At 48.8% G+C, this 24,846-nt stretch overlaps 1 protein-coding gene across 3 annotated transcripts in view; it reads right to left on the reverse strand.

The window, feature by feature from the left end:
- Window positions 1–16,525: 16,525 nt before the first annotated feature.
- Wdfy4 (WDFY family member 4) overlaps window positions 16,526–24,846 on the reverse strand; it is a 232,315-nt gene continuing 223,994 nt past the window's right edge. For 2 of the 3 annotated variants that reach the window (XM_052190142.1, XM_052190141.1), the window contains exons 58-62: window positions 24,403–24,582; window positions 23,283–23,465; window positions 21,586–21,670; window positions 17,917–18,028; window positions 16,526–16,975 (exon numbers count right to left, since the gene is read on the reverse strand). In XM_052190142.1, coding sequence (XP_052046102.1) covers window positions 16,909–16,975; window positions 17,917–18,028; window positions 21,586–21,670; window positions 23,283–23,465; window positions 24,403–24,582 — 627 coding nt within the window. In that variant the 3' untranslated portion in view covers window positions 16,526–16,908. The remainder of the gene's footprint in view (window positions 16,976–17,916; window positions 18,029–21,585; window positions 21,671–23,282; window positions 23,466–24,402; window positions 24,583–24,846) is intronic. The other variant, XM_052190140.1, reaches the window with a different exon arrangement.

A 24,846-nucleotide genomic window follows, 5' to 3' on the forward strand; every position in this document is an offset into this window, starting at 1 on the left:
CCAGCCCAAAGATGTGATAATGCCCAGTCTTAACAAGAGGACAGAGTGAGGGTATCCAATGGATGGTGGCCACTTGGCAGCCTCCCATCTGTTTGAGTTGGGGTCAGCTCTGCGGTGGACTGGGATCAGCATGTACAGTGAGCTCACTTCAAGGAGCTGTCAGTGGACAAGGTCCAACTCTAGGAGTCCTCCCCAAGCCCCTCCCATGTTCGTCCATCTTTAGTTAGCCATAAGGCAATAGAGCTGGCAGTCAAGATGGTATCCTGTTGGCCAGTTCCTGATCAGAAAGCTTACCGTGTGCTATCTGTGGTCCTGGGGGATTCACAGCAGTGGTGACAAGGAGATGATAGCCTTGCTGTTGCTTTGTGAGTGTGAGAAATGCGGGTCAGAGCCCTCATGTTTGACTTTCTCAAAAGCCACGGGTAAACTCAGAATTAGCCAACATCAATACGTTGTTCACCCAGTTATGGGCTAGTACCAAGGTGTCCAAGAAATCCAAAGAAAAGGCTCAGAACACACACTTTGGAAGAGTGTGGGAGACTTCACGAAGGAACAAGAAGCAGCCAGAGGCAGGGGGCAGGGACTCACAGACCCACTAGGAAGAATGGCTTCCAGAGAGCAGAGGTGCCTCACCCTGATAGCCCCTCTAGAGGACTGGAGTAAGAAGTGATATCCAAGACGAGAGGCAGCCTAGAGATGATCTGGACCACGGGGTTTAAACTGAGACCCCCAATGGTGAGCAAGACGGCTGAATACTTCATGGGTTTCCTTTGTGCGGCTTGTGATGCTGCCTTGTTCTTTGATGGAGAAAGAGGCCTTCCAAAGGGTGAAATAGATCTGTGTGAGAAGGATGCTAGGGCATCCTACAGGACCATGGCATGGGGTAAAGGGGGACCATCGCCCACATAAGTAGATCCTTTAAAGTCTCCACATTCTGGATTTCTTCTCCTAATCTTTCCCAGTAATGAGAGCTTGGTGGATGGTCAGTTTTAACTCTTACTGGCTTTATTTTGGAAGATTAGGACCTAATTCAGTTTATTACCATCCACGGGCTGTTCCAAATATCCACATAAAGATGGGGGCCATTCCTAATACATAAACTCCTTCTGCCCATTGTCAGGATGTGACTGGGTGGACAGATGTCAGGGAGCTTATTCGTGTGTAAACTGGGGACTCCTGACCTAGTGGACGTGGGTGTGCATACATGTGCCATGTGCTTGCCCTGCTGGTGGAGCCCAGCCCAGGAAGCTTCTTGCCCATGTCTCCTCCCACCTCTGTGGACTCTGGGCATCGGCTATATTCCTTGGTGTGGTGAGCATTCTCTGGAGGTCCTTCTTTGGAGCTTGCAGCTCTCCCTGGGTGTTCAGATGGCCTCCTTCCCATCCCTTCTAAGCTTAATTCCACCTGCCTTCTTTTACATACCCACAGTTCCTATTCTTAATCTAACTCCAGTCCAAATATGCCTTTTTATTTTTTATTTATGTCAGGGTTACTTTTAATGTGATGAGATCTGGCCCTCACTAGGTCTGTCTCTACACTGGGAGGGTGTTGGAGCTCTCTGATCTCCTGTGGAGAAGGAAGCCCACCTCCAGAATGATAGAGACTCCGTAGGAACAGGGCTGTGTACAGATACTTCAGCAAGGAACAGGCATGTGGGAAACTTGTAAGAGAGTTGCCACCTAGGGACAAGCTTCCCACAAGCCCAGGACAGGAAGTGGTGGTGGTTCTGACAGGGCTACTGAACAGCCTACCTCACCTATCAACTTGTCCTCACTGGAGCCTGGACATCAAACTCCCTGCCCCAGTTCTATATCTTGAGAACACACAAAGTGCTGTGTCTGGCCCAGAGTGCTGTGTCTGGCCAAGGTCGGACCCTATTGACCCTTCCTGACCCAGGGCCCAGATCTTTCCTTCTCTTTTGTAGCTTGCTGTCCTCTCCAGAGCACTTTCCCTTGGGGACAGGGTTATAGAACGCAGCTTTCTTCTCTGCTGGAAGTTCAAGCCCCCTGAGTATAGGTCCCTCTCTGCTTTGTCACCACATGCCCCTGCTGACAGACACAGGGCATGGCCTCTCAGTATTTAGAAACTCAATAACCCTTGAAAAAGGAATGTGAATGTGCTTTGGAATGAAAACCTGAGGTAAGAGATGGCAGCGGTGGGGGTGGGGTTACGTCATCTTTTTTCTGTAGATTCTGTTTCTCTCCAAAGCCATCATCTAAGCCTTCTGCCCAAACCACATTGCCCAGGGCTTCCAAACTCAGCAGAAAGACACTGCTATATTTAGCCTGACTCACTGCCATTTTCCATGAGAGAGCAGCTTGGAATAACACATTTTGTCTGGGGGTGGCAACAGACTGTGTGGGCTTACAGGCCCCCTCTGCCAACCTCAGGCCCGTGTCTGGGATTGGAATCCTGGGTGTATATACTCTGACAGGCTACAGAAACTCCTCCTCTGTGGGACAAGAAGGCAGTAGCTCCTTTCATGTGAGGCACAGGACCTATGGACAGTGGGGACAGTCAGGGCCAGCCCTATAGACTCAGACCTTCCCAACAGCTTCTGGAAACATCTGTCAGGAAGCTACAGCTAGACTCTGAGGCCTGGAGAGAAATGTCCACACTTCTTAAGAAGATAGCTAGTCTTGGAATCAACTTACAATGTGTGTCTCTCGGGTTTGTTTCATGCGTTGGACATAGGGGTAGGATGCTGCTGCTTAGTGATAGAATTCTTGTCCCATGTGTGCAAGGCCCTGGGTTCTGGCCTTATTAATACTGATGAAATTGTTTAAAATTTAGAAATACAGTAGTATATGTTCTTTGGTGAAATAGGCACTCTGGAAGAAGGCAGGAGTAGCTTATATTCATAGGTTGCTTTTATTTCAGGGGCCTGTGGCGGCGTGGTACATATCTCTCTAAATTCAACACACTGTGTTTAATGTGCCATGGATAAAACCCAAGGACATGCCAAGCACATTCTTTACCATGGAGTTCTATCTCGAGCCTGATAGCATTTAAAAAAAAAAAGTGATCTTTCCAAGGAAGTACCAGGCTCCCCACCCCTCCGTGGCGCTTCAGTAAATGGAAGCCTGCTCATGCCAGCCTGGTTCAGCTCTCTTCTGTTTCTTTGGTGTCTCAAGTTGCCTTCAAGCCCCTGCTAAATCCTCACCATCTCCTCATGTGACGCTGAGCTAGGCTGTGCCAGTCTCAGTGACCCATATTCACGTAGCTCTCAAACTGGCTTTTCCTGAAACAGGGATCTCGGCCTGCAGGAAGGACGGGGTCACGGGAAGACAAGTGTCCACTAGAACCCCACATTCCTCCTTTGCTTTCCAGTCTGCTGCTCTGGGTCCCCCGCAGTCCTCACCACACAATGGTGCACACTTCTTTATTTTCCTTATCCTAAAACTTTTGTTCACTATGAGGAATATATATATATATATATATATATATATATATATATAAATAATTTTTTTCTATTTTAATAAATTTCATGGGTACAATTCTATGGCATCAGGGGTATTCGTACTGATGTAGAAACATCCTCACCACCATCACTAGCAAGTTTTATTTTCCCAAAGTAAAACACTAATCCCCCACTTTCTGGCCCCACAGATCACGAAAATCACTATTGTTCTTTCTGTCTTTACAAACATGACTGTTTGGATGACTCATTTAAGTGGGATTACATAGTTTATTACGTAGTAGGTTGTTGTCCTTTATGTCTAGCTTATTTCAGTTGTTAAAATGTGCTCAGGGCTACCGGTGTTATAGCATAGGTCTGAATGTCCTTTAGAAAGCTAACCCATTGTGTGCGTACACTCATTGGTCCATAGACATTTGTATCCTGAGCAGTGCTGTCCTGAATGTGGTACATTACCTGTCTGAGCCTCTGCTTTGCAAGTGTTCATGCTTCCCACGTGACCAACTTTACAGTCTCCCTCAGCACAGGGTCTCTCACAGCAAGATTATCTAAATAAATATAGCTTGGAGGATGTGTCACCACCATTTGCTGCAGTTTGAATGTGTCCCCAATGAAACGATGTTGAAAGACGGGATCTGATGGAAGGTGATGAGGTCAACAGGGATTTACCTATGAATGAACTGATGTGTCATGCAAGAATTAGATGCTATGTATTCGGCTGCTTGGTGACTGGTGTTTTCTTGCCTTTCTGCCTTCCACTGTGGGGCAATGAGGCATAAAAGAAGCCCTCAGAGATCAACTCCTTGACTTTGGGCTTCTAAGCCTCCAGAATCATACAGAATAACTAACTCCCTGTTCTCGATAAGTTCCCCAGTTTCAGGTGTTCTGTTATAGCCACACACAGTGGACCCGCACGCCATCCTTCCCTCCTGAGAGCAGCAGGTTCCCCACTATTGAATAGCAAACCTCCGAGAGACACTGAAAGGTTGTGGTATAGTAAACTGGTAATCACCAAGGATAGTTTTCTTTTCACTATCTTAGTACACTAGTATTTAAATTGTAGCTTAAAGCATCTATTTATTTAACTCAGTAATTGGAGGCATGGAGAGTTGCGATGCTTGGACCAGACCTTTGAGAAGCTAGGTCAGCTATTATTTCTGGTAAAAAATTCCAGCAACTCCATTTGTAGGACACAGCTTGAGATCTAGATTTGCTTGGGTGCTCAGGATTGCAGTGAGGGTGGTGAGCACAGCAGGGATTCTGTGCCACAGGCTGGTGACCAGCAGTCCACCGGACCCTGACGTGCCAGCTCTTTGCTGTCCTTGGAGCCAGCACTCTTCCCCATCCGATCTCCCTCCCAGGGACCATCGCTTTAAACCCTCCATCTCATGTGCCCCAGCAGCTGCCACTGTGGCTTCTGTGCTTTCAGTGGAACAAACACTGAAAACACAAGGACTGGCAAAGGCTTGAGATGAAGGAGAAGAAGAGAGAGAGAAAGCCGTTTGAGCTTCAAAGAGGAGAGTGTGGGAGTGTAGGACGTTTTCTAGCACGTCCAGTCACTGACTTGCTGTGCCCAGTTCTTGTCTTTTCCCTCTCATGGAATGGGGAGCAGGGGGATGTTCTTCATGGGCTGTTATAATCTTCACACAACTGGCATAACCCAAAGGCATAAACTCCCACAGCCTGCTCATTGCTACGTGTCCAGTGGTCTGCTCTGGTCTCTCCCTGCTCTCACAAGTACCATGGGTGGCCAAAGCTGACTCTCATGTTTCATCTTTACTGTTCTGACTGTGGTAGCATCCCTGGGCGTGACTGAGAGGATGAGTCGGAGTTGCACAGCATGGACGTATGCAGGGAGAGCCTTTGTCAAGGGCTGTGGGGTGTCAGGGGCCTCTCCTTTCTCTCCTCCTGCTTCACATATCTGAACTTCTACCTTGTGCTTCTGGTAGGGGCCGCTGGGTGGGAGTCTCCCTGGCAGGCCTCTACTCAAGCGACACTAATTGTGCCAGAGAGAACGGCTCACTAGAGTGGAAAATAGTCCTCATATATCTAGCTGAAGACGATAATGACCTTTTAAATAACAGAAGCAATTTTATTTCAATACCTCAATTACTCTGAACTCTCAAATGTCAAAGTGCTCGGCACTTTCAAAATAGCTTAATATAGACATTTATAGCACTTAGACACAGCTAGTTTCTTATCTAACCTAATTATGTGTTGTACAGGAAATGGCGCAGCTGACCAGCTGTGTTATTTTTCATAGCAGTCCTCTAGTTCAGCTCTTAGCCCGCCTCGGCCTCACTCCACAGGGATGTCTCCCCCAGGAAAGGCAGCTGTTGCCTGAGAGAGAGGCTGACAGAGCCCTTGCAGGGATGGCTGGCTCCAGATATCTCAGGGAGGAGGCTAGGGGTGGGCCTCCCAGTCTGGTGATACCCGATGTACTATGCCCTCCCTCGAGGGATCCACGGGGTATAAGGACTCTGAGAAAGAAGTTAAAGCTAAGTAAGCTGGCGTCAGCTGGGGTGGGGCCATGGGACACTCTGCTGCCTTACTCAGTAGTGCTGAGAGTTGCCTGGTCAACACATGTGGCTAAGACCCCCTGGCTTGGCCATCAGTGCCTTCTTTTTCCTCTCTGGCCCGCTCTCTGCCAACCCTATATCCCACCAGGATCACAGATGTGTAGCTCCTTCTGACACATACATGGGCTGCTCTGAGGCTTACTTCAGGACGCAGCCTCACTCTCACCTCTGGTGGTCTGGTCTACGTGAGTGGTGCCTGGGTTGTGGTCCTCTTTACACCTTCTAGTGCACCGGACATGGCTTGACGCAAGGATTGTAGGGAAGCAGCAGTGTCCTGTAGGAGTGTAGGGACTGCTCAGGAAGAGGAGAAAGTGTCTCCTGCATTGTGCTGTGTAGGTGGCACATGTTAAGGTCACACTGGTGACCGGGTCAGGTAAGGCATGGGAGGAACAGGCTGGGCTGTATCTCAGAGCTGAAGGAAGGATCCTGGATCGGACGGTTCCCTGAAAGCTTACGTGTGTGGCGTGCAGTGATTTCCGGGCTAAGCCTCACAGCTCGCTCTTGGCTGTAATGTGCTTGAATGGACAGAGAGACTCACTGAATCCAATATTTTCCTCTAGAATGTGGCATTCATATGAGTTTATTTTACTATAAGGAGTGGGGACTTAGTGGCATTGCAGCACCTGGATCATTTTTCCCTTTGGCATCCAGAGCTTTGAAGGGCGTGTCCCACTGTTTCTCTCCTGGTGTCCCCTGATAGCCATCTTCTGGGACACTAACCAGACACCATGTTCCCCCATAGCCATGAGCCTCCCATTCCCCAATCTTGAGTCTATCTGTGAGCCCCCAAGAGCAGGGCACCTTTGTCTTGTGGATCTTCATATATTGACACTTGGAAGAAACAGATGCTTCATCAGTAGTTCTGAAAAAATGTGGGATGAATTTGCAAGAAGCCAGGGACTGAGAGTCAGTCTAACAGCATGAACTCAGAGGGAGCCACCAAAACAGGGGGTGATGGAGGTCCTAGTGCCAACTGGAGATGCTACATAAGCTGCCTGAAGCAATCACCTCAAAGTGGTGATCAGCACTGTGACCACTGAGAAGACTGCTGTAGGCTTCACCTGGCCCCTAAGCTGCCAAGAGGGGACCCTGCTCTATCCCAGGTCATCCTGAACTTCAAAGTTCATCCTGAACTTCAAACTGTGCAAAGCTGGATGCACAGTTGGCGAGGAGTATCATGGTCCGTCTACACCACGAGACCCCCTAGGTCCTCAGGCTTCTCCAGGTATTGAGTGGGAGTATCTCTTCCACCTGGGTTTGCAGCCTCCTCCCCTGTTGTTTGGATATTGAAAGGGTTTAAGAAAAATCTCTCCCTCCCCACCTGTTTGTCTGTCTGACTGTCTTTCTGTCTGTCTGTCTCTGTCTTTCTCTCTCTGTCACACACACACACACACACACACACACACACACACACACACACACTTCTTAGGAATCAGTTTCCAGGTTCCTCTGTTCCACTTTTCTTGTGGATGTCACCTAATTGCTGTCCCATAAGTGTCCTTTACCCACTGGTCCTGCTATGGGGCTTTCTGAGTTCTGGGCATGTGCACTTCAGTCTTGCTGGCTGAAATCACACCATGTCTTAGACAGAAAAAGGCAATGACAGCCCCTATACACACACACACACACACACACACACACACACACACACAAAACCTTGAGCTCACTTGGCTCAGTTTTTAAAACTCTCAAGGTCTTTCTCCTTTCTCCTGGAGATTGCCCCAAGGTCAGCCATGAGTAATATAGCCCAAGGTTAAGAAGTTATTATTATTATTATTATTATTATTATTATTATTATTATTTTACATTTTAAAACATTTGAAGACTGATAATATTATTTTATCACATAAAAATGATTAGAAATTCTCTGTTCCATCCATAGTAACTAAAGGACTCAGGCATCTTGAGTTTGTGTACAAACTTCCCAGATGATGTTGTCCAGCTGAGGAGTTTCCTACTTTATGACGGTGTGAACATGAAAGGCGATCCATAGAAACTGAGTGTCAGACTTCAGAGGCCACCCTGCTCCTAGGCTGATGGTAGGACCTATAATCCTCTCTTGGGATGCTGGGTAGCAACGTCAGGCCTCAGCTCCAGTCCAGGGGAAGCCACAGGATGCTGAGGGTGCGAGCTACACAGCAGCCTTTGAGATGTCTGTTTTCTGCTCACTCGCTGTAGCTTTGGGAGCTACAACCATATCCTGGGCAGGGAAGCCCTGGCAGTTTTTCTATGGTTGCTTCCACACTGTGAAGACAGCACGTCCTGTCAAGCAAGCGTTTGCGCCATTTTATGTCTCATGGGCTCTACAGAGTCCAGGTTCCCGCCTACCCTCGCCAGACCGCGGGTGCTCTATTTTCTGACTTTTAGCCATTTTTACAAATGTTGTCATTGTCGCCATGTGCTTTCCCTCCCTCCTCCCTCCTTCCTCCCTCCCTCCCTCCTCCTCTTCTCTCCTCTTCCCTCCCCCTCTCCTCCTTCCTCCCTCATCCCTCTTCCCTCCCCTCCCCCACCTCTCTCCCCTCCCCTCCCCCACCTCTCTCCCCTCCCCTCCCTCACCTCTCTCCCCTCCCCTCCCTCACCTCTCTCCCCTCCCCTCCCTCACCTCTCTCCTCTCCCCTCCCTCACCTCTCTTCCCTCCCTCCCTATCCCTTCCTCCCTCTCCCTTCTTCTTCCTTCCTCACTTTCCCTTTCCTCTTCCTCTCTCCCTTCCCTCCTTTCCCCCTCTTGTTCCCTCTCTTCTCTTTCCTTCTTTTCTCCTTCCTTTCTTCCTTCCTTTTCCCTTACTTTTTACTAATCACTTATTTTTAAAACTATTTTGAGTCTCTACCCCAGGCTAGCCTCCCCAGTGCTGAAATGGGAGCCTGTGCCAAGGTGCCCAACTCTCATTGGCATTTTAATGATGGTGACATTGAGAGACTTTCTGTGTGCCTGCTTACCAAGCGAAGATTTTCTTAGTTGAAGCGTAAGTTCAAACATCTTGTGTGTTTTTACTGTATTATTTATCAATAAACTTCAGTAATTTTTTCATTACAATCTGGAGAGGTGCCTTTGGCAAGATAACTGATTTCCAAATATTGTTTGTGGCCCTGCTACCCTGGCTTGGGAAAATGTGTCCAGGGCCTGTTCTTGGGTATATCCTTCCTAGTTAAAACCCAGTCTCTGCCCTGGGGCCTTGGTAAGGACAGATTCTATCAGAGGGTTCCAGGCGTCCCAGGAGCACCTGAATGCATAGGGGAGACTTTCCTTCCCATCTATCTTTGTGTAGTTAGAAAGCCACAGACTGCATCCAACCTGTGGCTTCACAGATCGCAGATGCTTAAAGGGAGTTAGCGTTGGGAGCAAGGAGACAAGTGACACTGAGGACAAATACTGTGAAAAAGACTGAGCAGGTAACATATACAAACCTGAGTGCCGCAGCAGTGGGGAGCCAGCCATGCCTCATCTCAACAGGAGCTCACACAGCTGGAGGCAGCAGAAGGGAAGGAGAGGCCATCATTCTCACATTGTACCACACCACGTGGAAACTGCCTCCTCCTCATGGGTTACTGCTTCTGAGGCCAATGCTCTGTGCTAGGAGTTTCACACAACTATCTTACTTAACTTTCAGAACAACCTACAGGTCATTAGCTGCTTTTTCCCTGTGTCGGAAAATGACAAGAAGAAAAGATAGCTGAGGCAGAAAGCGTGAGGAGGAGGAGAAGGCATTGTCTGGAGGGAGAAGGAGAAACCACTGCCTGAGTGGAGAGGAGGCTGTGAGCTGTGGTCGTGAGGATGCACCTCACCTTCACAGCGCCATCCCGCTTTGCAACAAGCTCTCTGCCACAGGAGGTGTTCAAGCCCGGCTGCTCTGACACGGGTCCCGGCTCAATTTTTCCCCACCAGCCAAAAGCTTCTTAACCATTTCCTCTTTCTTCCAACCCCAGTGGGAGGTGGGAGAGACAGCCATGCTATTATTATTATTATTAACTAATAATAATAATAATTTATTCTCTTGTATATTATATTGCAACTGCAGTTTCCCCTCCCTCCTCTTTTCCCAGCCCTCCCCTCATCACCCTCCTCCCCATCCACTCCTCCTCTCTTTCTCCTAAGAAAAGGGCAGGCCCCCCAGGCGCATCTACCAAACGTGGTATATCGAGTTGCAATAAGACTGGGCACCTCCCCTCATGTTAAGGCTGGATGAAGAAATCGACAGGAGAACAGAGTTCCCAAAGCAGGCAAAAGCAAGACAGTCATTCTTGATGCAAGGCTGAGACTCCAGACTTCCTTCTGCCCATGGTCCAGGACTCCTGGGTACTGCTGGTGGCCATGCTGGGCTTGAGCCTCAGCCAGTTCTGCCATTGTCAAGTCATGCGGTCTAACCCTGAGCAAGGCCTCTGCTCTGTGTGCTTCTGCGTGTGTGAAGTGACCGGTAGAGGTCTTGTGTGACCCACAATGGCCCCAGACTTTAAGGAGCTGTGTGTTAGGCATCTGTGCCAGGACTCAGTCCTTTTCCATCAGTTTCTCAGCTTGGCATAGACTGTGTACTCGATGGACCCTGTGCAAGGCAGGGGACTGAATGAATGGCTTGTCAAGTGCTTTAGTGGACGGTGACATCATTGCTGTCAGTGAGGACTCCTGTGCAGACTTCAGGCTGCATAGCATCACTTTTAGGGCACCTGTCGGGTGCTCATCACCCTTTCCCATCATGATGGGATCATGAAAGCTACTGTGGTACATTCCTGGCAAAAGGTAGTAAAGAATCCTAGACAAGGGTGTCACGAGGATACAGCAGTTTGTGGGAGCTCAGCTCAGATCTCAGCTCAAGGCAAATGCAGGTGCTGTCTGAACCTCCAGGGACTTGAGGGCAGAAAGCAATTTGGAGTATCCTGCTGTTTACTGGGGAGGCTAACAATGGTGCTTCAGCCTTCAGACCACTGAAAAAAACTGAAACCAATGCATGCGCACACACCTGCATGCAGTGGACACCTCCCCATGCACAAACACACCCCTACTTCCATGAGACATGTGATATGTACCCAAGAACTCACTTACAGAAAGTTGATTTGGGCTCAGTGAGATTTGATTTTTATGCTAAACAAATTTCACCTAGATTTCCATCTGAAGAGTCTATTCCTCCCCAAATGAGCCCTGCCTTGCTGCATTTTAATATGGGCAAATCCAATCTCTGAGTTCTCCACAGTCCCTGAGACTAGGTTCTCTATGCTGTCTCCTGCTACTGGCTTGGGGCAGGCCGTTTCTGCCACTTCCATGGACTGAGCTTCTCTTCTGGAACATAAAGGAATGAAGGACAGGGGCCAGTGCAGATCAGGAGGCCATGGCCCCTGAAAGATTGCCAGAAAGAACCTAGAAGTCCTTTGGTGGCCCAAGACTCATGGGCCCTCTCTGAGATTCCATTGTTAAATGCAAGTCTTCTCTCTATAAACAATTCATTTGTCATCTATAGAGTCTTGATAGTCATCATTTGGCAAAGACAAACTCAAGACACCTGGTTAAAATTGAATTTCTCAGGTACGAGGAACACTTGGTGGGTGGGTGTTTGTCTCATGTAAAGCCAGACCTGTCCAGATTCAGAGAATGGTCTGAGCTGAGGCTTTGGGTGAATCCAGTTTCCAGGACTCATGTGCCCACCATTATGCCAATCCTGTGCTTCCCTAGTGAGGCTTGTTCTCCACAGTCCTATAGTTAGAATGGATCCAAGTACACAGCTTGCTGCCCCTCACCCCTCACAGGATGCAGCAGGCGGAGTGAAGAACGGGGTACGCATTCTGAGACAAATAGCTGCACTAGAGCATGCCCATGGAAGGTGACCAGAGTTGGAACTTCCCTGTGGGACAGAGAGACACAAAGTGCGGTGAGTGGGCCCCTGGTAATCAGTGTGGTGGGGGCATCATAGCTGCTGCGCGTAGCTGAGCCGATTACAGTTGGTGAAGGGTGGCGTCCCTGACCTCAGAGGCTCTGTAACCACAAGCTAGATGGCCAGCTAGCTGCGTAGCAGAGGTGACTGCCTCTTCCTTCCATTCTGTCATGTTTCCCCGGTTTCAGGAGGAGGCCTCCTGTGCACAGTGCCAGGACCTCTGAGAGCCTGCCTTCTATCCCAGCGTGCTTCTGAAGTGGCACAATCCAGTGTGCACTGCTGCAGCGGCCTGAGAGGCAGTGTGGGGAGCTGGTCTCCTTCCCTGTTGCCCCCTGCCCCATACCCCTCTTCCCAGCCTTGTCACAGAGCCCCAGCACAGGGGCTGGCTCAGCAAGACACACTAGTGAGTGAACAGATAGACACATTATAAAGTGAAAGCTTGCAGCATGCCACGGATGTCAGCCTGAGCTGGCTCGGTCCCCAAGCATTTCATTATATTTATGATAAGTCATAGATCATAGAATGTGCCGTACTCTATATTCTATCGTTTTATTATATGCTGAGCACTATTTCAATCTCATGACAAGTCCAAGACAGACACCAGGGTCCTGTTTTACAGATGCAGAAACAAGCTGAGGTTGGCAGGAAGTAGAGACACTAGGAGCGAATGGTCCCGGACCCATCACCTACTCACTTAGTGGGGGATTTCCAGTTCTGTCTCAGGTACCATCTGTGCCTACAGGCTTTTCATGGTCCCTGCCCAGGCCTTGGCATGGCAGCAGGGACCTGCACAATCTTCTCTCCTTGTCCCCAGCAGCCGATGCTCCTGCTCTGACAGATTGCCCTTCGGTTGTGGCCGAGGTACCAAATCAGCTTCCTCTCATCCATCCCCAGGCCTCTGCCCTGTCTTCCCTCCTGCTGGGGACAGCAAACAATGACAGGGACTGTCTATGGTAGGCTGGATGGAGACATCTCAGAAGCCAGCAGCAGCTTCTTGTAGAAAAGGATGGTGTCTGGGACTTTGAGAAGCAGGACACACATCCCTCAGGGGACCCGCCATCTGAACTAAGGGACTGCCTGCAGTAGGCCAGGGTGGAGACATCTCGGTAGCCATCAGCAGCTCTTTGTAACAAAAGTTGTTCCCATTTTTCTTAACCTTAGCCCTGGACAACGGCTCTATAGATTTTATTTGTGCGTGACTGTTTTTCAGTTGGCCTTGGTGTACATAATTATTTTATTATTTCTGAGTTTTTTTTATTTCCTTTTTCTTTTGCTCTGACAAATTTTGTGAAACTAGATGTTCCCTGATGTAATGATTCTTAAACAATTAAAAATTGAAGCATGGGACACAGTACAGCACAGCACAGTGCTAATGGCCCAGGTATATGTTGTGTGTTTTCATCTTAAAAACAATATAATAACTGTACAATGGTAGTTCCAGATTAATGCTGATTTGTAAAGAAAGTTTGACGAAATTATTAAAAATAAATCAGGGCCAACACTGAGACCCCAAAGAAAGAAAAAAACTAGTAAAGTTATGAAATAAGTTTTACACAAGTTTGAGAGTGGTTCCTAGATAAACAAGTATAGAATATATAAAATTTTATATTAGTAAAACTAAGTCAAAACCCTGGGACTCGTAGGAGAGTCATTGTGTACAATATATAAAAGCAAAAAGCTGGTAGAACTACGGAGTCAAGGGTTAACGTGATTCTTTTCGGCTACTGTCTGACAGCTTTGTCCATGTCATTTATCATTAGAGCTTCACAAGAAAATACAAGTAGCTGGCCTCGGAGCTCTGAGCTCTGAAGTATAAGTTAAAGTTAAAGTTTAAATAATGATAAGTTTATAATTATTATTATGGCTATAAGTCTATGAATAGAGAAGCTTAGAACTTTGGGAAACAATTATAATTCTTGATTTTTTTTGCGAGATGTGGTTATTCTTTTGAATTTGATTTGACAACGATTATACAATGTCTTTCTTAATCTGCGTTTAGAATATCAATAAAAGGCTGGGACAAAGAGACGGGTGAACATGAGAAGAACATGTAAAGAGTGAGTAAAAAAGAGAGAACGGAAAGAGTGAGTAGAGAGAGAATGTGAGGTGTATATAGAGTGTGTGTGTGAGTGAAAGGAGAGTGCGTGTGATGTGTGTGAATTGCAATGTGTGTGTGTGTGTGTGTGTGTGTGTGTGTGTGTGTGTGTGTGTGAGTGAAAGGGGAACACACGGAGGTGTGTATGAACGTGAGAGTACAAGGAAAAGAAAGCACACAGTTGAAAAACAGAGTGTGCAAGAGAATGCAGAGTGGGTGCAGCCTCGAGCTGCGAGTGAATGAGCGAGAAAAAAAGAGAGCAGAGAGAAAGAGAAGAGAAACTTAAGCCTTAAAAAACTGTCAGCTTATACCCCAAAAGTAGTCTGTATATATTTATTATACGCCTTCCAGATATCCCTGCTTCCAGTTGAGAACTCTGATCCTGTGTCGAGGCTGGACCCCGACACCCTCCATCAGACCAGGGTGCCTAGTAACATGTGACTGAATGACTGAAGTCATTTAAGCCAGCAAAAGCCTCCTGCTGAAGCTGCTGCAAATGCCTGGCTCCAGCCTCCAGGGAATCGGGACCTCTCGACCTCACCCCAGCTCCCCTCCAATGTCTGCAGCCCCTACGTCACTTCAGGACGCTCTACTGCACATGCCTCAGGAGCCTGCAACCCAGTCTCATCCTCCAGGGTTCAGGGACATCTGTGTCCTCCTCTGGGTCAGTACAAAGCAACTCTCCTCCTGCAGGTAACGTGCATCCAAGACCCTGTTGCCAGATGCCACCAAATCTTCCCAGACACACAGTGCTGACCAGTTCTCCCACCTTGTCCATTCTCCTCCACAGAGCCCTGTCCTACAGCTCCTCCCTGTCCTCACGGGACCTCCATCGGCTCCTGAATACCACGGCATCCATCCTCCCCTGGCCACATTCTACTCTTGCACGTGACACCCCCACACAGGCCTCCTCCAACTTCTTCCACACATGAGGGAGGGCATTTGCTTGGGCCTGCTTGGACTTCTGCTTGTCACTCCTGAGGCCATCAGCTCTGGACCATCTGCCACACAATCCTAGACAGCTGACTTTTGGGGAGCTGCTTCCTGCAGAGGACGGCCATCTCTGCTCCTTACTCTCCATCACGCTGCCCTTTACCGGCCTCCAGGCCCTGGTTTAGGGCAATAGCTTCTGCGCTGGTCCATCGGTTCTTCCTTCCTGCAGCCTGATGCACCTGGGGCCTTTGCATGGGATACTGATGGATTAGTATCCATTAGAACTGGTGTCATTCTAAGATAGTAGGGCTCAGGCAGGTAGAAGGTCACACAAGGATGCAGGACATAGGAAAATGAAACATCTACAAGTCAGAGAGGTGCAGAAGGAAGCAAACCTGTCTGCATCTTGGTTTTTGACTTCTAGCCTCCAGAATTATGAAATAATTTCTGTCACTTAAACCAGCCAGTGCGGGGTACTTTTACAGCAGGCCTGAGCTAGTGGCAGCTGGAAGGTCACCTGCGCCTACTCTATAGTATGGGATAGCGTTTATTATCACCTCAGGTCTCGTTTGTTTTCATTGACACCTTAACCCTAAGATTCGAGCATGAAGACCCAAGCTCGTCCCCTCTTGTAGTTCAGGCCCAGCAGGAGCAGGTTGAGGCTAGGCTGGCCCATCCCAGAACTATTTGATAAGGGGTGAATAAAAGCTAAAACTCTTACAGAGTAAGGGAACCAAAAGCAGACTTTTGACCAGCAGGCCTTTCAGCTCTGTATAAATGCTAAAGATTGTGTTTTGAAAACTGACAGCAGGCCCAGCCCTGGTATTTATGGCATGCCTCTTGGCCTTCCTGAGGAGCGGTGCTCTCTGCTATTATATTTATAGCCCTCCTTGCAGACCCAGCCGGAAAAGGGATTGCAAATGGACTTTGTGCTAATAGTGCATGAGGATGATGTGGGAGCGGCATGACCCTTGATCCCAGGTTCCCATCCAGGGAGGGTGTCCTGGATCTGAGGATAGGCTCCTCCCCAAGCTTCCTCTTTGCTGAACCCTAGAAGTTTAGAGATACATCAGGATGCCCTACTATGTTCTTTTGCTACGTTTGCGTGGCCACATACTTCCACTCCTTCCTTAATATTTATCTTTAGATGGACTTACTGGTCTTTAAAGGTGGGGTGACTCAGAGCTATCAGATACCAAGTTCTTTTTCCTACCTCCCCTAAGCCTGGAGTAAAGACAGCCACCAGAACCTCCTCAGGCTTGGAGAAACATGAGGTGTTATATCTCTACTTGGGCCCTGTAGGGGAAATTTCAGGAAAAGGACTGGATCTGAGGGGTTCACACATCCCTGTTTCTTCAAGATGCACAACAGCTCAGATCAACAGGACTCAGTGGGAAGCGGCACAAGCTGACCACGGCAGGACCTGGCTGGGAACCTCTACCTGCTGTTATTGTAAAGCTGGGGTAGGGACGCCCAGGCCCAGTGTGTTGCCCTACAATGCTCCTGTGTCTGTGCCAGGTGGTAGTCACAATGTGTGGCCCGCGGGGGAGCAACAGTGCATTCAACAACACCTCTCACTGCCAGGAGCCTTGCTAACATGTAAGAATTCAAACAAAACCAGACAAGGGGACGTTCAAACAGCCTTCCATTTGGAAAATGGTGTTTTAATAAAATAAAGACAATGGGGTGGTTTCCGTGAACCAATTACCCACCCTCTTCTTTTCCCAGTGCAACAAGCCGTGGTGAAATGAGGCACGTGAAAGTGTCCCATGCAGCTTGTCACCAGCGGGTCACCAGGCTTGTCACCAGCAGCTCAGTTTCCAGCATCAGTGTCTACCAGGATCCTTTTTACAGAAGTCTTGTAGACTACAGACATGTTTGGGGTACACAGTGCAAATCATTAGGGACTCCTTGAGAACTGTGGGGAGGGGAGCCCCCAAAAGCTTGCTCTTGGTGCCTGGAGCCTGTTGCTGCCAACCCCAGGACACCAACCTTTCAGGTCAGTCCCTCCAGCACCTGCCTTCTCCTATCCATCAGCAGACCAGCAGAAGATTCTCCCCTTCTCATCACCAACCAAGAGCTTGGTCTGGTTCCTTGGGAAGGAAAAGAAAAGGTAAGAGTGATGGAGGCCGCTGCATCAGAGCCACACATCCCAGCCAGCACTCAGGAAATCAGCGTGGGGGGCCTGTATCCAAGACGCGGTGAAACTGCTCATGTTCTGTCTCCTCTGAAGCTATGGGAGGGGATAGGAGAAATGAAGTCTGGGTGGGCCGGAGCATGTGGAGGGGGCTTTGAACCGTGACTGTTGCAAGTCCCAAAGCACTGGGAGGAAGCCGAGGGGCTGTCTGAGGTCCTCCTCCATCTCTCCAGCTGTAGCCCAGGAAGAGCATCTTGCCAAAGTGGGCTGCAGTCCCAGCCCCAGCAGAGCGATCAGCATGAGCTCCAGTGAGGAGCAAAGGTCTGCTCGCCTCTTCCTGCCCCACCCCCAGGCCACCCCATGTGGGCCAGCCTGGCATGCAGAGCACGGTGCACTTCCTACACCAGGAACTCTAGAGGGCTACTGCAGGACAGAGGGAAGGAAGAATGGAAAGGGCTGCTCTTAAGACTACAACCCCTTAGAAGGGTTAACTGGATCACCATGGCAACTAACATAATAACCCAGTGTCATCTTTGAGACTAACTCTGCATTGGCTAAGTGACTTCAAAAAGCATTTTCCCCCATGCACCATGGCCATCATCGGTATGATATTATCGCTAGTGGGATTCAGGACAAAAAGACCCCTTTAAGACAAAACTACAAATTATACTATTCCTACCATTTGCATTTCTTCTTGAATCTATGCATATTCACAAGATAGAGATCAAGAACACATGGGGATTAGCAACAAAATGAGTCTGCCTGGGTCCCTATAGTGATGTGATCTTCCTGGGTCTGATCATGAGAACCTGGAAACATCTGGACTGAGCGAGGTTGGCTGTAGCGCCCTCTGCTGGAGGCCCAGAGAAAGTTCTTAGGCTCATAGGAAGCTCTTACCTGGTGATAGCCAGAGCTGTGACAGCAGGGCTAGCCTTGCTGGGCTTGCCACTCAAAGCAACACTGACATCCAACTCTCGGCTCAGGGCAAGATTCTTGGCCCACTTGTGACCTGCGGAAAGTGTGAGAGAGAAAAGTTAGAGCATCGTCGGTGGCTTCGTGCACGAAGCCCATGTGCACCCATACACAGGACCACAAAGATACAAACATTTATATTTGTGGTCAGCAACTTGTTAAATTGAGGGGGAAAATATATTTAATCTTGGCCTGTGCTGTTGCAAAAAAGGGCCGTCCCAATTTAATTTGCAGGCTGTGATAGTTACATGTGCTGACGTGCTGCGGTATCCATTGTGTACCAAATTGGATTTGTGTATTATTGCTTTCTAAATTGCATGCCTAGTTCAGCAAAATTGTTCATCAGTGTTTACTGGCTTTATGCTTAATAAGATGCCCCACAATACCTTGCTGCCAGGGTGTAATGCCGCCTGTAATTGCCTAGTAAAAATAAATTACATAAAGTCTGCATTATCAACTTAGCTAAATCCTCTCACGCCCAACCAATAATTAAATGCTGAGAGAATTTTCTCAAAAAAATATAACCCAATGATTGTTACCTCACTCATTCTAATGACTGCATTTAGAGACAGACAGGGATTCCTTCGATGTGAAGGGTGAGATGGAGAGACAGCAAACGGGCATGCCCCAGTGAGAGCACTTCATGGTCTCGGGACCCGACTGCTGCTGTGTCGCCCCCCACCCCCCGGCGTGGTGTTGAAGTGGCCTCCTATGGGTGCGGAAGACCCAGTGTAACAGGGAGCGCATGAGGATATGAGGCAAGAACGCTGCTCACGAATGGAGACAGACACTTGGAAATCGTAGCACAAGTCCTAACACCACTCTTTTCCTAAGTCCGAATCTAGGGGCTGTTTTCCAAAGCAAATTGCGCTCCAGTGGGCTAGTTCTTACTACAGACAATGAATAAATGAGTTCCAAGCAGAAATTAGATTACAACTGCCCGCCATGCATATCCTCAATGTGTTTACAGATCTCCTTTCTTGCCCCTGAAGACATTTGAGGGTGTGTGATAACATATACACCAACAGGACACACATGCAAATATTCACGTGTCATGGCTAATTCTGATCCCTTTCCAACAAAACAGTTTTGAGCACTATGATGAGGGCACCACGCTTCCTTCCCAGAGCCCTCCAGTGGGTTGCGTTTGCAAATCTGCTTTCAGATTCATTGACTTTAACAGAGACTCTATCCGATTTTTTTTTAACTATTTGTGTGCCACCTTGTCATTTAATCCTATCGGTAACCCCAATCCTAAAAGCCCGCTTGCTGTCGATTCTGCAGGGCAGCAGTAACCTCAGGTCAGGACAGACAGCAGGGGATGGATGAGGGTCCTGGGACTTCCTGTCAGCTAGAAACCATCTTGTAATTTCCCCAATGTCAATATCACTGTTCAAAGAAAAGAATCTTTTCGAAGGAATGAATTCTGTGGAGTAGATTCTTATTTGTCCATCTTTTCTCAGTGCCCTGTATTCTACAAGATTGGAGTCACAGGAAGTATTCTTAGCTAGCAGAAAAGAAACGGGGTCACAGCAGCTACAGGATAAAGTCGGGTGTACAGCCTGGTCCCCTGCCTGGTCCCCAGACCACGTGGCTACTACTGTTTGAGCCAAACAGAAGCGTCGACCCATTGACCCTGCACTGAGGATCTGTAAGTCAGGGGATGAGCTCCAACTTTCGGATATGAAGGGAGCAGTTGACCCTGAGACTAAGATGGCATTCGGTGACATCCATACATGAGACTTGCTTCACAAATAGCGGAGAGAAAAGGATTCCTGCGCTGGCTCCTCCCATGGGACAGAAACAGGATTGAGGGCATGTGGCCAGAAACAGGATTGAGGGCATATGGCCGCTGCTCTCCAAAGAAGCGTGGAGTTCCAGCACACACAGCCATGTGCTTCTCTCTCACACTGAGATGGGCTGACTCCTCACGGCCTTCGAGCACCCCGGAGGGACCAGGACCCTGAGCTGAACACAGTGCTTGGTTCTGTGATGTTTATGCTCTGACTCAACCCAGATTATGGCAAATTCCTAAACATGCTAAAGGAAGGGATTTTTGGTATCAATAGAATGTAGGACACAGTAGAGTCCCCGCAAGTTCTGTGTGTCCTCTCGGGAGAACTCGCAGAGGATGTCTGCATGAATCAGGGAGGCACAAAATGTGCAACAGAGGTAAACTAATTGAAAATGGCCAGCATGCCCAAAGTATCCCCCTGAGGTTGGAAAAAGTCCCCTCCTGAGGGCGGTTACTGCTTCAGGGAGCTAACAGGAACACTTGGCAGATTGGGGGCCATTCCAAGTATGGTAACGTGCTTCCTTCCTTTGTGGGTCAACAAGAGAGACAGCTTGGTGCTGGCCGTAATCTTCTGGAGTTGGGGGTGAGTAACAAGGATGCTTGCAGTGAAGACCTGGATGGTGGCAGGGATGACTGAGTATGGAGGTGTGTGGTGTCATTTTGATGATGAGGGGCTGGTGAGGGCGACTTGTGATCCTGTTTGAAGTCAGCACCACCACGGCTGCTTTCGTGGCAGAGGTGGACATGGTGGCGAGCTTTGGAGAACTTTGGGCAAGTTACTGAGCTCCTCTGTGCCTCAGTTTCCTCTCTAAGTCGGACACCTTGCTACAATCTCCTGTTCAGTATCGCAGGCAGGAAGGAGAGGGACACTTGAGAAGGGTTTCCAGGAGAGCGTCTAAGGCTCTCTGACATTGTAGCCCTGTGACAGCCTTGGTGGCGGAGATGGCAGAAGGATTTTGCATTTCATTCTCACCTGTCACACAAGAAGAGGGCTTTGCCATAGGATAGTGGCCTCTTTTTCTGTGTGCATATCACCTGGGAATGTGTGTGACACATCCAGCCCAGGACTGCTGAGCTTTTTCAGTGGGCTGGGCTGAGTCCCAGGGTAGGGAAATGCATTTCTACTAAGCCCCTGGCTAAATTGAGATGAGGCATAATGCGGGTTAGTGGGGCATCTGAGGCATGATAGCTCTGCCCCCTCCTCCCTGGGAGAATGGCACCTCTCTTCTCTTTACGGGCCGGCTGTCCAGATAATTAGCCAGCAGTATCCAGGTCCTGGATTGTGGCTCCCAGGGCCGTCGGAGCTTCTAATGTGCTTCCTAGTACACCCAGTCCTTGCAGGACGCAAACTGTTCTCTAATGCCTCCTGTCATGGTCTGGCTCTGAAATGTTTCTCCAGGCTCATGTCCAGAATGCTCTGACTGCAGCCCCTGGCACTGTTTTGAAGGCACTCAGGAGTGGCAACTGTTTGGAAGAAACATGTCATCTGTCAGTGTCACACCCAGCACTGGTCCTGGTCTCCCTCCTCTACTGCATGGGAACACTGCCATGTCACATTCCAATGTCACAAATGCCACCATGTTCCACCCCCTCCCCAGTGATAACACCTGACTTCATGAGCCCAAGTAAACTTTTCTGTCCTGTCAGGCAGGTATAGTATCACAGAAATGAGAAGTAATGCGGATAGCCTCGTGCTGACAGCATTTTTCTAAGCTCTGATGTGCTGTGTGGAGCTGTAACCCTGGTAGGAGGAGAGGCACACAGGAGGACAATAGAAATCAGGATCTCTAGGCAGGTACCTCTGGGGCTTAGGGGCTCAGTGGAGGGCTCCTCCATCACTGCCTGGCTGGGAACAGACATCTTCACGTCCTCTGTCTTCCAAATCTGTACAGAAAGGAGAGCACGCACGTCATGGCCTGGTAGAATTAAACTGTCTTCAGGGCCAGGGTGGCCTGTCTCTATCCCCTTGCTCCTAGGGAGCCCTGGCAGATGGGGACAGGCGCTGAGCATTCATTTCTGACATTATCATCGGGAAATGGGGTGTTTAGGCTTCAGCCCCCCTGGTGGTGCCTCAGCCTGGACGGATTGCAGTCTGCATGGCTTCACTATTAAACAGATCTCCTCCTCCCGGTTCCTGCAACCCTGTATCAATTCTTCGTGTTCCAGTGCCTGTGCATGCATGCCTGTGTGCATGTGTGTGTGTGTGTGTGTGTGTATGTGTGTGTGCGTATGAGCATGCACACGTGTGGAGGCACATGCACCCATGAGTAAGCACGTGGAGGTCAGAGGTCAATTCTGGTATCTAATTTTCACTCTCATGCTATGTTTTGAAACAGGAGCTCCCTTCAAAGCACTTAGCATGTCAGCTACTGGCTGCTAGTTGGCAAACGCCTGTCACCACCTCCTAATGCCTGCACTTCACACACGGATCACTTTTTGTTCAGATCCAGCTTTTACATGGGTTCTGGAGATCTGAATTCAGGTCTTCATGCTTGAGAAGCAAGTATTTAAGTCATTGTGCCGTCTCTGCAGTTCCTCCCCTGCCTTATCTAATGCTAAACCCCACCATCCGTCTTCCTTTCTATTCTTATGACATCATCTCTGGGCCCATCCACACAGGGTGACTACATATGTGCAGGTCTAAACTTTCCTTTGGAGGCAAAATGGAGGAAATTCCATTCTTTACTTGAGCCTGGCTGTTTCACTCCCTTTCTCCTCCAGAGGCAGCATCTTCTCACAGGTCAGGGTGTGCGGTGAACCTCCTGATTCACCCTTCCCCCATTCTTTCATCCTGCTCTTCCTACCTCATCCCCTGACTTCAGTGTTTCCTTCTCTTCTTGGCTTCCTGGGGGTCCTTCTGAAAGCTCTCGCTACTCTCTGCTCTCACCCACCATCTGCAGAGCAGTTTACATTTGCTTTTTGTTTTTTTTTTTTTTAAATAAAAACTGGGTGTCCCAATAAAAAGGGCCTGCAGCAGCTCTTGTGAAATCCTTGGCCTGATATTAAGAGTTAAGTAAGTGGGCTGACGAATAGATGGATGGTTAGACAGCTGGATGGAACGTCTGGTAGGTTGGTGAATGGATTACCGGATGGATAGAAAGATGGACAAAAGTCTGGATGAATAATCGAGGAGTATGTCAATGTGTAGAAAGATAAACAGCAGGTAGGTAAGTAGATTATTGGATAAATGGTTTGGTAGGCTGGCTTGATTTGTTTTATATGTCTTCCAGTCTTGTGCTATAATCTGCTGAACTTAACCATTCAACAGGCACACCTTAGTGTATACCTTAGTGTGAGTGCATGCACATGCATGTAATGCCGTCTCTCATTTTTCTCTTTGACAGAAAAATGACCAGCCTTCCTTTGATTTGCTGTAGGTATCTGGTATGGAATCTTTTCAAATTCCACATGCGGTATTTGACCCGTGGAAGGAGTGCATAAGTGAGAGAAACGCAGTTCCCATGCTGGGTGCTCATTCTGCCCAAGCTGCACTTACCCGAACCATGCCGTCCTTGCTCCCAGTGATGATGACGTGGCTGGCACCCCACGCTGGTCCCTCGACTATGCAGCAGCATGTTACGGTTCCTTCTGGGCCCCAGGCTGTGGTGATACTGGCCAGGGGCTGTCCATTGACATCCCACAGAGACAAGTGGGCTCCAGCACAGGAGACAATGGTTCCCTGCAGCAGGGAGATCTGGCTTTATTTTATGCAGGATTCACCAGCAGCATACACAGTACACAGTACACATGCTCAGTCACCTACAGGCTGTGCACCAGAGGGCTCCCATTTCATGTCTTCTTACAGGCTTCTGATCTCATCAACCCACTTACACATCATAGTTGGATGGTGTGGTTGAAATACCGTGGAAACTAGGCTTGTCCAGGTTGGAAAAAGCAGGTAACTGGGAGTGTGGCTTTTAAGGGTGCATCTTGTCTCTGCCTTTTCTCAGCTATTTCCTGACTGCTGTGACATAAACAACTCTAACCCATCACGCCCCTTCTCTGTGCTATTCTGCCTTGACTCAGGCCCCAGGCAATGGAGTCAGCCCAGCATAGACAGGAATGTCTGAAATGCTTAGCCAAATAAGTCTGTGCTTTAGGACACTAGTCCAGGCTTTGGGCTCCTCCAAGATCCTGATCTCTAACAACAACTTGGCTTCCAGAAAAGATGCAGTCTGAAGACTGCCCCTGTCTCTCCAGATAAGAGGCTGACAACTGGCTGTCCAACACTGCCTCCATGAAGAAATTAGGGTATCATCTAGTGGAGGACAGCAAACAGAGGTGCCAAAACAGTAGGTGGCTCATAGAACCCTGCGATGTCCTTCCAGAAGAACCTTCAGGAAAAGGCTACCCTACTGTCTCCTAAAGGCTTCGTTTATCTTGAGCCTTGGTCCGGCATGTGCATATCTTCCTGACCAGCCTTGCAAACACCTCCTAGTGCCCTACTTTCTATTGGCAGGGGTTAGTCGGCACACATAGGGCCATGTCCACATCTGGGAATGATCATCAGATGTCTGTCTCTGGGCTTTCCTTTGAAGCACTATCCAAGATACTGTTGTGCAGGTTCAGAGTCATGGGAAGCAGGGCCAGAAGTGGGGAAACGAAGCAGGTCTCACCGAGACATCACTGATGGCAACGGCTGAGATGCCCTCCCGGTGGACAGGCAGGCAGGCCACGCGAGAGAGGTGCTCCAGGTCCCACAGGGTACAAGTGCGATCCTGGGATCCACTCACCAGGAGGCTGAAGGTGACAGAGGCTGTCAGACATGTGACAGCCTGGGTGTGTCCATACAAGGCCTAGGAACAGGAGGCATAGTCACGGGTTATAAGGGAGACGTGCAGTGTGAGGAAACAGAGGTTCAGAGAGCATTGGTAATTTTACAGACAAGTGATTATGTGGGGGGGGGGGGGGTGGAGCCACATGTGTGCAGGCCTCTTGGTTGCATCCACTCCTAGGACCTGAGGAGAAGCAATAGTCAGTCCCTTTGTAGTATATGCTTGTTTGCTCCTTCCAATCTTCTTGAATCTGAAGCAGCAACTTGGATGTTAGCATGCAGAGGT

Source organism: Apodemus sylvaticus, chromosome 8, assembly GCF_947179515.1.
Source record: "Apodemus sylvaticus chromosome 8, mApoSyl1.1, whole genome shotgun sequence".
NCBI lineage: Eukaryota > Metazoa > Chordata > Mammalia > Rodentia > Muridae > Apodemus > Apodemus sylvaticus.